The sequence below is a fragment of the Micromesistius poutassou genome (assembly GCF_964030765.1).
Source record: "Micromesistius poutassou genome assembly, chromosome: 5".
Taxonomy (NCBI): Eukaryota; Metazoa; Chordata; class Actinopteri; order Gadiformes; family Gadidae; genus Micromesistius; species Micromesistius poutassou.
Window position 1 is genome coordinate 12,732,471 of NC_140275.1, and position 14,589 is coordinate 12,747,059.

General features: G+C 48.5%; 1 protein-coding gene across 1 annotated transcript in view; it reads right to left on the reverse strand.

Annotated features, from left to right (window-relative positions):
* kremen1 (kringle containing transmembrane protein 1) overlaps positions 1 to 14,589 on the reverse strand; it is a gene marked incomplete at its 3' end in the record, with an annotated part of 39,930 nt that overhangs the window by 11,234 nt on the left and 14,107 nt on the right. Inside the window, exons 2-3 of the mRNA XM_084468804.1 lie at positions 9,645 to 9,807; positions 2,252 to 2,343 (exon numbers count right to left, since the gene is read on the reverse strand). Coding sequence (XP_084324930.1) covers positions 2,252 to 2,343; positions 9,645 to 9,807 — 255 coding nt within the window. The remainder of the gene's footprint in view (positions 1 to 2,251; positions 2,344 to 9,644; positions 9,808 to 14,589) is intronic.

A 14,589-nucleotide genomic window follows, 5' to 3' on the forward strand; every position in this document is an offset into this window, starting at 1 on the left:
CACCCCTTCTAACATATCAGGGGTGTGCGTCCCTCCATACAGCAAACAAAAGAGAGAAGCGTGCGTTCCGTGCAGCATCCGATACGGGTGATGCTTCTAGCCGTTGGCCAGATGAAAAACAAGGAGCGGTTTCAAGGCTTTGCAGCACTGGGGCGTAGACAACAACAACAACAAAAACACCATGCATGGAAACCCCATAGTAGGTACAAAAGATTGGCCTAATTTTCACCCGAGATAAGAGGCGGATGCAGCTCCAGACAGGGGTGGTGTAGCCTTGTCCGGCCACTCTATACCCCAGAAAGGGGGGAGGAACGGCCCAGACACACACACACACACACACACACACACACACACACACACACACACACACACAAAGACACACACATACAGGCACATACAGGCACGCAGACATCCCTAATGGACACTTGTGTGAAATAGGTCAGTTGGAAGTGCGATGTTTTGAGGACGCACACAGACACGCAGATGTGTACATGCGCGTAGTGACACACATCGACCGATGTGCCCGTGAAATACATTAACGGGGCACAAGAGACTTGAGCTCAACCAGCTTTCAACCGTACCTTCTGCGCAGTGATGAAACAGTAGAGGTGGCTTTCGTGAGGGAAAGCAACTCTTCAAAAGCTCCCAGTGCCTCACGGAAGTCCCAACAGAGAAAGAATCAAGCCTCCAGGATCACATGCTCAACATCAAACGTTTGGAACAAAGGCAGCGTCTGAGGGACTGTTAAAAGTTCCTTTTGTTTCACTTTATGTAACATTCCAGCTAAACGTACTTTGCACACGCAAAGAATTTAGCTGGCTCCTCGCCAGTGGTAAAATAGTGAAAAGCTAAATAAATAAATAAATGGAAAACAACGCAACACAACACAAAGTCAGTGAAACTATCCGGGCGACAATGTTTTTATGATGGGCCCATTTTGCAGCACAAAGTTAAAAATAAATGGTATTTTTAAGAAACTTTCTTGGAAAAAGAATCACATGACAGGAATCGCATAAAGAGCACGCTGCAGTCGGCCGTGTCAAGGGAGCACACTTTGTTGTTGTCTTTCGCTCCAGTCGTGAGTTCTTCCTAATCTCGTGACAGCTTCAGGCACACCTCGGGACGTCTCTAGACACGCTATTGTGGGGTTGGCGCGCTGTTTCTCTGCCTCCTCCCTTTCAGGAGCAGCGGAAGCCCGGTTCTGTGACGGGATATCAGACGGGCGCTGCTTTGTGGGGCTGTTCACGTATATCAGTAGCAGAGGCGACTCGACGCCAGTACAAGCACAGCATCAGGCTGAATAACATGATCCTACACAGAGGGACACTGGAATTGGATATATGGGTGTGTGCAAATGTGTGTGCCCGTGCATGCACCCGCACACACATACGTACACACACACACACACAGATGTGTGTGTGTGTGTGTGAAAATGTGACTTTAAAGACACAGTGACCAAAACACACACTCGCTCACTTATCAAATCCCTCATTTGGCCTGCCCAGCCTCCCCCACTAACCTTTTTACTAACTCGCTCACCAACTCACTCACTCACTCACTCACCCACTCACAAACACTGACTAATTCACGGTAACACACTGACACACAAACACACACTCACTCACTAATTCCCCGTAACACACTGACACACGCAAACACACACCCAAAAACTCACTCCCTCACCAACTTACCTACTCACTCACTTACTCACCCACTCTCACTCACTAATTCACTCACTTACCTAATAATTCACTCACTCACCTGCCCACCCATCCTCCCACTCACTCACTCGCTCACCCTCTCTCTCTCTTACTCCAAGCCACTGATTGACAGCTCACATTACAGAGAAGGCAGGCCCGGGCACAACAGGGGAAAGTGTGACGGGAGGCAATTAGAAGCATTTTTTAGCCGATAATAGCTGTGCAAAGGCCATCCCAACTATACAAGCTTTTCATAACAAGCTGATGAGCACAGCTGTGCCAAATGGTTACACCCTGGGTTGTGGCCCCAGGCCGGAGAGTGGAGGAGAGAGGGAGAAGTAGAGCTAGAGAGAGTGGTAGACAGTGACAGAGGGAGAGAGCGAGAGAGAAAGAGATCGATAGAAAGTGAGAGGGAAAGAGAGAGAGAGAGAGAGAGAGAGAGAGAGAGAGAGAGAGAGAGAGAGAGAGAGAGACTCTAAAAATAGAGTGATTGGGCGAGGAGTTATGGTTGACGGAGATAAAGGAGGAGGTAATCATGGCGCCGCTCTTACTTTGGCAGGTGGGGATGTCGCAGTATCTCCAGTAGATCCCATCCTCGTTGTCGGCGATGTAGCACCACGGCTGTACGTCGCGGTCCGGGTTCCTGTAGCCATGGAAACAGCAGAGGAAGAGGAGGAAGGACGAAGGAGTAGATGGAGGAAGAGGGGATGAATGAAACAAAGGAAGCAAGAGGAAGAGTAAAGGAAGAAAGAGGGGCAAGAGGATGAGAGACGTGTGCATAAAAAAACAATGCCAGTAAAGGGCTGCATAGCTGTCACATTTCACCGGGAAATGATCTCCGGTTTGTCAATCATTCCTACCCAGCATGCCTTTGGGCACAATTCTAAAAGCGTGTGATGTTCCAGATAGTCTCTTCTCTGACACTCCACAGGCCTGGCCACACCTGTCAGTCATGAGACACACCAATAACCCGACCACAAAGGGGTTGTGTGTCTGTGAGTGAGCGTGTGTGATGTGCATGCCTGAGCTTCGTGCGTGCACATGTGTGCATGCGTGCATGTGTGTGTGCATGTGTGCCTGTGTGCATGTGAGTGTGTGCGTGATTGTGTGATTATGTGTGTGTGTGTGTGTGTGTGTGTGTGTGAGTGTGAGCGTGATTGTGTGATTATGTGTGTGTGTGTGTGTGTGTGTGTGTGTGTGTGTGTGTGTGGGCCCGGGCTCTGGTATTGAGTGGGACCTTTGTTGTGGTCCAGACACAGCCCTGACAGAGGGGCCTGTTGGGCTGATGTGGAGGGGGAGTCTTTGTTTGAGTTCATGCTCCCCTTTGATCCTCATCACGGTGCTTTGAATCCATCCTCATATGTGGACCCCTGCATCCCAACACACACACACACACACACACACACACACACACACACACACAACCCAACATCACCAGGTTCACTTACTAAACCCAGGGTGGGAAACTTGAGGCGGCCTCCTACAGTGTCTACACGTGACGAGCTCCACTCAACCAGACACTGACAAACTTATTGTGTGAAAATGTCTGTGAAAATGTGAATGTGAATTGGTTTCATTCTGTTCATCATTTATGGATACACCATTATACCATTATGTTAAGATATTCAACTTATTACATAGAACTGTATGTAATAAGTTGAAGATATTACTGAATGTAATAAGTTGGGACTGTGTTTGTAATAATCATCAATCGATTGTTAAAAATGTCAATCAAAAGAAAGAGAGAAAGAAAAGAAAAATGTACAAACTCCTTAACCACTCCTCAATTCAATCACAACTCAAAGTCAACTCAAAGTCTTAAAAGGATACTTTCAGCAATTTCCTTTACTATTTTTAGCCGTAATGTAGACTACAAAAACACAAACTACAGTCCTAACAGAGAGAAGGGCCCTTCTCAGATGACAGGGCTGCTCCTCTCCCCGGCCGGGGACTGCAGGAAACCTGTGCTTGTCTCCGCTTGGACGGCTCACTGTAGCGTCTATCATCAAAGACCCCCGGAGCAATGAGCTATTGGGTTTCCTCTTTTTGTGGTGGAGATTGTGAAGGGTGTTTCCCTCTCTTTTCTTATCTTATCTTGAACACTTTGCTGGGTTTCCCCCGGTCTTTTTATTTGTATTTTCTTTTTATGAATGAGGCACCGACAAAGATGTGCTGTTTAGCCGTGGTTTATTTTTTGTATTTGTTCCAGAGATGCGGACCGGTCTGGATCTTAAAAGGCTAAAAGGCATTTCATTTACAATCTTTTATCAGAATGAATTAGCTTTTGTATCCGTTTGTAAGAAGAGAAGTGTACTCTGTTGCAGTTTGTATTCACAACCGCCTTGTATTTTGTTTCAATCTATTATCGTTTCGCCCCAGGCATCGCTAAAAATCACCACGCAAGGCTGCTCATGTGTTTTTAATCAGGCTCCATCCGGACCACTGCGAAGCTCCGAGGACCCTAACCGGTTTCTCCCGGTGGGTTCCGACACCCCGACTGGAGATCTGCTCTGTGTCTTACCCCCCCCCTGATTGGAAGCATACACCTGTTCGCTAGGCCTGAGGCTGTTACTGTTACTGCAGCACAGAAAGACAAGGATGGGTATCAGCCTTTAAGAGTTGGATTACATGTTGCTTTCTTTCTCTCTCTCTCTCTCTTCAAACCTCCTCCATCACCCTCGCCCCTCTCTCCCTTCTTCCCTCCCTCCACCTCTCTCTAAACTCCACCACCACCGACTAGTATCGTCCCTCCCACGATCGCTTGGTCTATCCCTCCCTCCCTCTCTCTTTATCGCTCTCTTTAAACAGAAGATTAAATACCGTAACTGAGTTTGAAGAAAGTCAACAAAAACATCCTGTGAAAAGTAAACAATAGTTCTTACACACCTTCCATCATCCCAATCATACAGCCTCTCTCTCTCTTTTTTATTCTTTACCTTTTCTTACTCTTTCGCACACACACACACACACACACACAAATTTACGTACATACACATACACACACACACACGTGTATACACACATACACAAATGTGTATACACAAACAGCGACGTGTACACACACACACACACACACACACACACACACTCTCACGTACGCACACACACACACACACACACACACACACACACACACACACACACACACACACACACACACACACACACACACACACACACACACACACACACACACACACACACACACACACACACACACTTGTTTTCCCTTGCCTCGTTTTACCTGCATTTCTCTCTGCCTCTTTAGCTTCAGATTTGGCGTGCTAACACAGAACAATAGTCCTACTGGGGAGACGAGACAGCCACTGATCCAATGATCCGTGCTGCTTTGTGTGCAGGACTAATCGGCCCCGCAGGGGTCAAACATAGACTGCGACCCATCACTGCAAATAGATAGCCTTGCATTCACACTTTATTATACACACATTTAGAAGGGTCATTATCCACTTCCATTCATTCTCTCCCTCTGATCTCCCAAAGTTGCAGGCTTTCCGGGGCTTAATCTCTCACAAAAACACAGGCACGCAAACACATGCAGGCACGCACATACAGATACAAACACACACACACACACACACAAACATACAAACACATACACAAGCACACACATGCACATCTCCGCACGCACACACGCAGACTAGCATATTCCATATTGTGCAGCCGGAAGAGACAGCCGGAAGGCGGGCCACTGGCCTATTCTACGCAGCGGAGGTGAACAGACCGTCCGACATGAAAGAGAAAAACGATCACGTCTTGGAGGTGTGCGCGTTTGTATTCAAGGGAGTGCCCCATGAGTGTGGCTGTTTGTATTGTGAACCTCCCTTTGATCACATGGGTTTGCTCTGTGTTTCAGCAGCCAGTGGGGTCATTATGCTAGCATATGTGTGAGTTTGTACCATTTGCATGTATGAATTTGCATCTCTTTCATGTAACGTTGGTACGGTAGGTGTATGTTTGCACTTGTTTTGTGTGTAGGGTGTTTGGGCCTAGTGTTGTGTTTTGCACGAGTGAGTCACTTTTAAATTTGCATGTGTTTCTTGTCTGTTTGTATAATGTATGTATATAAGTACATATAATATGGTTGCATGTTTTGCATTTGCATGTCATTGTGCATTGTGTATGTGAGTGTGTTTGTGCAAGCAAGTTTCTTTGTATGTATGTTTGTGTGTGTGTGTGTGTGTGTGTGTGTGTGTGTGTGTGTGTGTGTGTGTGTGTGTGTGTGTGTGTGTGTGTGTGTGTGTGTGTGTGTGTGTGTGTGTGTGTGTGTCTGTGCATGCGTGCGTGCGTGCGTGCGTGCGTGTGTGCGTGTGTGTGTGTGTGTGTGCATGAAAGGACCTTAGGTGTGGGTGCGTGTGTGTGTGTGTGTGTGTGCGTGTGTGTGTGCATGTGTGCGTGTGTGCGTGTGTGTGCGTGCGTGCGTGTGTGCGTGCATGTGTGGCTGATCTACTCATGGGCATGCTGCAGTATTGTGCACACACACGGTGCGTTAGACGCAGCCAGTCGTGCCATAGCTTGCATGAAGAGCTGCCACACAGAGCTGGATCCCAGCGGAGGTTTGGACACTTAATTGGCACAATTACACTGATTGTCTCATTTCGCTCGCAGTCACAGCCGCCCAGTGCCTCAGATCAGAGCCAAAGATACTCTGCAACATGCCTCACAGACTTCAATCTGGTCTCTTCAGCTGCAGACATCTGCTGCTGGCAGCTGGCTGCTGGCTGCTGGCTGCTGTCCAAAAAGCGTTTTTCCGACATACCTGAATTGTTCAATTCTTTATGCTCTATAATATCCCAAGCGGTGCTCAGCCATAAAACATGAAACTGTGGCAGAACAGAAGTATGGAGAACAGGGGGTTTTTAAACTGGGAGGTACGGTGCGCTTTCATCACTCGCCGCAAACAGATTTGCATTACCGCCCCAAGCGACGCGTTAGAGGAGTACATCTGCAAGGCATCTCTCTCATCTCTCATCCCTCATCTCTCTCCCCGTATAAACGTTCTGCTGGAGGAGCATGGTTGGTTCTAAACACAGCTTTACTGGAGGACCATATTATGGTGATGATGTTGATTTAGTGGTTCCTACAGATTACAGATTTGGGAAGGGAACATACCCTGCAACTGAATATATTTTATACAACATAAACACACGCACAGTATTGTTAGCAGCATCAGTGGAAAGCCATTCGAAGAGTCGGCGATGAATGATGAATGCACACATGAATATAAACAGTCGGGAAATTGTCTGCCAAGCCGCGCAAGACATTGACAAGCAACACGACACCATTCCACCAACGAAAGAGGTATGGATTAAGGGACGGAATGGGATTCAAGCGTATTAAGGAATATAAGTCTGAGCCTTGTGTAAAAAGACCTGAACAGTGCAAAAGATGTCCACTTAAGAAGACCTGGGTTCTCCCTGCGCTGCGGGTTGGGTTGCAAAGTCATGCTGGGGTCACAGGAGCTGTTCACCTTCAATGCCTCCCTTTTTCTGTTATTTTTTTTCCTTTCCTCTGGTGATGCTGGGGTAGGGGCGGGTTTAGGGGCGGTGTAATGTGACATTTCCCCTCTGCCCAGTGCGTTCATGGGGCTCCTTTATAGGGGGCTATAAAGATGAAATGTGTGGAGCGATTAGGGCTGTCTCTCAAGCACTGTCATGGAGCGCTCACTCCTAAATCAGCCCAGGGGGAGAGCGCCGAGGGAAGGGATGGGAAAAGAGTTTACGATCCCCACTTCTTGTCCTCTTGCCCCGAGACTAACGAACCCTTCAAAGGCACCTGCTTCACTGTCTTCTAAGCTCTGCATATACTCAAATAACTGCACAGACATCCCACCACACACACACACTTAAGCACACACACATATTCACACACACAAACACACACATACTCACACACACACACATGCAAGCATGCATGCATGCACACACACATGGTTGTGTGCACACACAAGCATGCAAGTGCATGTGCACATGCACCGCACACACACATGCACACATACAAGCATGCAAGCGCACATGCACACAGACACAGACACAGACACACACACACACACACACACATGCACCTAAAAAAGAACACATTATGGTGATCCTGGAAAATCCGATCCATGTTGAAATTAATAAAAGGCCTATGCTATAGTAAAAACGTCTGTCCAGCATCTGACTCGACTGTGGGATGAAACAAAAAGTACTAAGCCACCTTCCCTCCACCCAACCACAACACCACCCTCTACCCCTTTCTCGTAGAGATATTTGAATTTTGAGGATGCCCCCATAGATGTAAAAACACAAAGTTTGCAAACCAAATTCTGAAGGCATCTGGATGTGAGTGTTCACTCTAGTCCTCATCCTAGAGGCTGGTGAAAGGATGAAAGAGGAGTTCAAAGGCAACTTTCCACTTAGGAAACCCTGACCTGGATATGTAACTTACTGCAGTAACTAAAGCAAGTGCGTGTATGGTTGTTGTTGTGGCTAGACTGTGGGCAACATTCTGTTTGTTTGCAGTCACAGCCTAGTGGGCATTATGGTATAAGGATCTTATAAAGGGATATTGCTGGTCAACCAATATGTATTTTTGTTACAATGGTTTTTAGCCTACGGCTTTGATCATTTAATTGAAATCATTTATTGGTCAAATCATAGCCGTCTATGATGTGAAAAATGATAAGTCTGCCATGTTTGTTGGTTATTTTTATAAAGTCAAACTCCGTCTTGGTTAACCTCTAAAGACGCTTTAAATAAATGGCCGAAATCAAAACAACAGAATAAAAGAGTCGCAATTTCCTTTTTCCGTTTCAAATCAAGTTTTATTTGATTTTTTACAGCAGCCCTTGATCTTTTGCGCACATCTCACTGAAATAAATTTTGTGACTTCCTAACTGGGCCAAGAAAAAACAAATCTGAACAAACGCCACATCAAAGCATTGTTTCCTTATGAGTTTACAACCGTGACTTAGAGAAATGTTTCAGAGGCTTTTTAAGGGGGTGGGGGGGGGGGGGGGTGGGGTGGGGTGAGGAGACGTCCGACTCACTGCTATGGTTTGACTGTTTGGTCCAAGCCACCGTTCTGGAAGTCTCCGTCGGGGCTGCTGAACCCAGTCACGAACGCAGAGTGTGGCGCAGAACAAATACACAAACTCCGACGGCCGTGCATGCAAACGCTGACAGTCGCACATCGAGCGTGAATGACAAATAGATGGGGTTTCTCGGCGCCTGAGCTCACCACCACCATGTCCCCACCACCACCCCCCCCCTGCCCCCACACCACACCCCACCACCACCCCCGCCCCCACCCTCCCCTTCACCCATGACATTCCATTGGAGAAGAAACGGGAGAGATTCGCTTGTACAAACTCTTCCAAGCCTGGGCGCCTCAGTGTGATGACAAAGGCTAAAGGCTCGGCTAGGGGTGGTGTTGGTGGTGTTGGTGGTGTTGTTGGTGTTGGTGGTGGTGGTGGTGGAGGCACCGTGATCAAACATTCACAAGTGGATGTCTCCACGGTCCAATGTGTCTGAACACTTTCCACAGCGACAAGGACCTCCTGCCTGCCTTTTTTTTTTATTGTCCTGCTTTTGAATTATTCACCACGGCCCCCGGCTTTGTCTCGGGTACTCGAGCCCCGCTGGGAATCGTGAATCAATGTCAGCGTTCCGAAGAACGGCTCTGACACATCCGTGCAACCCTTCAGCGCGGGTTCGAGCAATTTGTTGTGTTGTGTATGAATCATCAGCCACGGGTCGTTCCCTATGCGGAGGTCACCCAGCGAACCATGAGCCCCCGTCCCAGATAGAACGGTGGTGCTGCGTCAGTGTCTGGTGGGGTCTGTGCGTGTGTGTGTGTGTGTGTGTGTGTGTGTGTGTGTGTGTGTGTGTGTGTGTGTGTGTGTATGTGTGTGTGTGTGTGTGTCTGGGAGAGACAGGGCCCTACCTGCAGAAGTTGTGCGGGCCCAGGCCCCCCTCCCCGTTGGGGTACTTGAGGGTGTTGAAGGGGTGCTGGAAGGTCTCGTTCCAGTAGAGGCAGGGCTTCCCTCCAGACAGGCTGGTCTGGTTCTGGAAGCCCCTGTAGTCGGCTCCGTTGGCGGTGAAGCACTCTGGAAACAAGGAGAGCCAGAGGAAGAGATTTACAATCAAGCGTAATGTCGGTGATAAAGAGCCTGAGGTCGATAAGGACGGAGCGCTCGGAGCGCGGTTTTAAGCGGGCGGGTAATAGGCAGCGGTTAATGGACCAGCTGAATGAATAGAAATCTGGTTTGACTTCACTGCTCCCGGGATCGCTGCAATTGTATTATGTTAGGTTGTGTGTTCATAGTCAATAGGCCTTCGAGATGATCACATTTAGCCTGTTGTGGAGAGAAATACAAAGACAAAGAGAAAGAACACAAGCGAGAGAGAGCAAGAGACAGAGAGAGAGAGAGAGAGAGAGCCAGAGACAGAGAGAGAGAGAAAAGAGAGAGAGCGCAAGGGACAGACAGAGAGAGAGAGAGAAGAGAGAGAGCAAGGGACAGACAGAGAGAGAGAGCGAGAGCGCGAGCGAGAGAGAGAGGGGAGATAAAGCATAAATCCCAAGGGTAACAATAGTTGACTTGACTTTTCCTCTCTGGTACAGTTTAAGAGTGTGTTGAGGGCCAGAGGGGCCATCACTGATCTGCATCCCGGGGGGGACACCCATTAGGACTAATCCAACTGCCGTGACTCACTTCCTGCCATAATTACATCAACCTGGAATAATATCAATTTCTGGTCTTTGATAGACTGCTGTCATCGTGATTACTCAGCGTGCAGGTGCTTGTAATTTCAACAGCCAATCACACGGTCCTCAGCGCCAGTGGAAACTCGGGGAGGGTTCCGAGGAGAGAATATGTATTTCAACAAGGACTTGTTGATCAAAAAAACGTGACGGATTTCTTTTGACATCGTGTGAAGAGAAGACTGCTGTCGGTAACTCATTACGAAAAGCCGTTTTAACGTGTTTCATCGTAGGAAAAATGGGATAATAACACTTTAAATCTAAATAAAAGTAATTCCGGTTTTGGCTGGTAGCTCAGGGCCCTTGTTGTTGCTATGCGGTTGGCCAATCACAGGTCCCTTTCATTACTGGCGCCATTCACCATGAGCTCATTCCTTGCAATGGGACTGCCATTGGGGTCTTTAGGGGCTAGACAGATTTACCATGACAAGAGTTTCCACATTTCCTCGGAATCATCATCTTCCTCTGCCGTCATGTTATTGTGTCCCCCGCTGTCCTGTGTTCCCTGCGCGGGCCATTCCATTACATGTCATCCCTCTTTAAACTCCTCTCTTCCTCTGACAAGTGGAGATAGGGAAGGATTCAGGCCAAACTGCTTCTCCAGTTCATAGCGAATGAAATACATTTGATTTGCTGCATTCTTTTCAATGCACGCTTTTGTTTTCACGTACAGTGAAAGTCCAGTGCTCTGCGGATACTGCTGTAAAAATATTTTTCGCATACAAGGCCAAAACAATTAACTATTGGTTCAACTACATCCCCTTCCATTACTGAAGTTGTATTATGAATGTATTATACACTGAATGTTTTATCCTTCTCATTGGAAATCGAATGAAAGAATTCCATATCATTTAATCACATTGAATCCCTGTGGCCAAGTAATGTATCATCAAAGTGGGTAACGTAAACTTGTATGTATTAATAAAATAGATACATAAATACAATAAATCACAAACGGATCACCTTCGTGCCCTACCCCAACAGACACACACATATTTCCTCATCGCCGTCATCGCCGTCATTTAAAAGTAGCTTTTAATTAAAGTTGCTTCAGTCCCTTTTTGTTCGAGGGTGGATTCATCATTCAGTTGACAGCGGATCACCGGCAGGAAGCGGCCGTGGTGGGCCTGTAATTATGCACTTTATATTACTCATATTGGTTCTCCGTTGTCTTGTCTCCTCGATTTTAATTAATTTGGCCGCGGCACACAAAAGAATCTGCCTCAATCTGTTCATGAATCCACCTGAGTCTTGATCGAGTGGAACATGACACTTACGAGCGACAAAGAGACTTCAGCAGGGTATCGTCACCTGCTTAAATTGTCTCTGTGTGTTTGCATGTGAATGTGTTCAATATAAGACCTGTCATACACAAATCTGACAAATGGCTGCATGACAGGTGTTTGTGGTGTGTGTGTGTGTGTGTGTGTGTGTGTGTGAATGTGTGTTAATGTGTCTGCATGTGAATTATTGTGTGTGTGTGTGTGTGTGTGTGTGTGTGAGTTGAATGGCAATAGACCAATTTGTTTTGATTTACAGTAACCCGAGACACCAAGACGGATATAACAGATTTCCAACGCAGCTTGCATGCAGAGGGTGATGGAGTTGAACTCATAGCCATGGAAACACGTCTTCTTAGAAAAATATTCAGAAAAATGGGTTCTCGAGTTCCCAGTTTCTCAAAGAACAGGATCCCACGCAGGGCCGTTTTTTGATGGGCCTTATTTATTATGACACATTATTCATAGGTTTTTTTAAGTGTGTGTTGTTAAGGGCCCTATTCCGTTGACATGTTCCATTCACATGTTCCGATTCCGGCGTGCGGCCGTCTGACTGTGAAGGAGACGCCGCACCCCGGGGTGGGGGGGGGGGAGAGGGAGAAGACGATCACGACTCACTTTCCCTCCCAAAGTAATCAGGGGTGAGACCGGCCCCGTCGCCCCCGATTACATCAGACGGTGCGACGGACTGCATCCCCAATGAGCTCACGTCCTTCAAACACACACTCTCGCCAGAGCCACACTGGGCTGAAGCGGCGGCTGTTGGCCTGGTGAAATGTATTGAAGAAGACACTCCAAAGGAAAAAAAACGGAAAAGAAAAACGGAAAAATGTAAAAACAGATCTTAACGACTTTGTGAACGTCCCCTGCCGTCTTTTGAGGGTGTGGGGTTGGGTTTGAGGGTGGTGGGTTGGGTGGGTGGTGGGTTGGAACCGGGGGGGGGGGGGGGGGTGTGGGTTAGGTGGTGGGGTGGGGGGGGAGTTAGTGTTTTCTTTCTTCTCGGTGGGCGGAGCGGCTCTTGTCTGCGTACGGGGCTTGGGGGGGGTTGGCAGTCATCTGGCCCGGCTGCTGCGGCTGGCGGCCCGGCGGTAGCCTTCCAGGACGAGATGGTAAATATGGCAACGTTTTTCAGCCACCGGAGCAGCAGAAGGGGGGGGGTTGAGGTGAGGTTTGAGTGTGTGGAGGGAGGGAGGGGGGGAGGGGGGGGGGGGGGGGTCGGCGAGAGAGCGATGTGGTGGGCGGGTTGATGTGGTTCCAAGGCACCGTTGGCTCGCGCGGGGAAAAAAGGGGAAGTAGCGGAACCGCACGGCGTTCGGAGATAAGTGAGGAGGACGTCGTAAAAAAATAAATAAATAAGAAATAGAAAAAGTGGGAAAAAAAAAAAAAGACGAATGGATGGAGTTGGACGAGGCGAGGGCCCCTGCGGACGGGGCCCGCAACATCCGTCAAGCGGCGTGGATAAAGCGTACCACGTGCACTGCTGTCATGAGCCAGGCGCGCCGTGCACGCACACACACACATACACACACACACACACACACACACACAAAAAAACACACAGACACACACACAGACATACACACAGAGACACACACATACACACACACACAGACACACACACACACACCAGAAGCTGTTGTGGTTTGTGGGGTGCTCCCCCCAACCCCCCCTGCTCATGGTCACGGGGAGACGGTCGCACCCTGGTCACGTGGGGGGGGGGGGGGGGGTGCTGTCGGGGCTTTCTTGTGGTCTCATTGCAGGCGCTGATGGGAACCAGAGCCGCGGCATTAAAGACTGCCAGCAGAAGTAGAAGGGGGAAAACACACAGTCCTTTCCTTATAAAGCAGACGCAGACCTACAAATAGAAAGAGTCCGGGAAAAAGGGGTGGAGGAGGAGGAGGAGGAGGAGGAGGAGGAGGGGGGGGGGAGGAGGGGGAGGAGGGGGTGACTTTCCCTGGACTGCTGCCACAAAATACTGCACCACCCCAGCAACACTAAAGAGGGAAACACACACACGCACACACACATGTACAGGCACATGCAAACACACAAACACAAAAACACACCCACACACACACGCCATGCACGCACTCACACATGCATGCAAGGACACGTGACGCTATGAACACACAACACGGGCACGCACTCGGCCCTGTCATTATATTTGCAGGGGTCTCCTGCCTAATGATTTGTGAATGAAGTGGGCAGGCTCTAACTACAAACAGCGGTGGTGGTGAGGGTCTAGGGGTTGATGAGGAGGCAGACCGGGTGGGTGGGTGATGGGGGGGCCAGTGGGGGAGGGGGGGGGGTGAGTCAATACTAAAAGTTAGTTCAACTGCAACATGGGGACGCCGACCGAGACGCACCGCCCTTTCGGAGCGTTCCTCTGCGTGGCGTTGTCCCGCCGGGCGCATGCGTAACTGCGTTATGTGTTGTGTCGGCTACGCCAGGGTTGAAAAGCGACGCTAATTACAGACGGCTGCTTCCTCGTCGAGGGCTGACATAAAGAGCTTCCTTCCATCTTTATTATATGCTTGGAGCTCATGGGACGGCCTCGCGGGCTTGCCGCATGAGTAATAATATAATGGCATTACACAGAAGGAGGCCATTGTAGGCGGGAAGTGCTGGTACAATCGACATGACTACGCTCACACTCGCACTGTTAGCTCACTTCAGCGTGCCCGCGGACTAACCTTTAATGTGTTACAAAACCAAGAACGTGGAAAGTTCCAAAAGAATTAAATTAAGTATCGCAGGGAAGTTCGGATATAACGACTGTATGACTTTATGGGTCCAAAAAAAATGGACCCATATTGGATTTCAGTTCCTGGGAAAGGATATCCCAA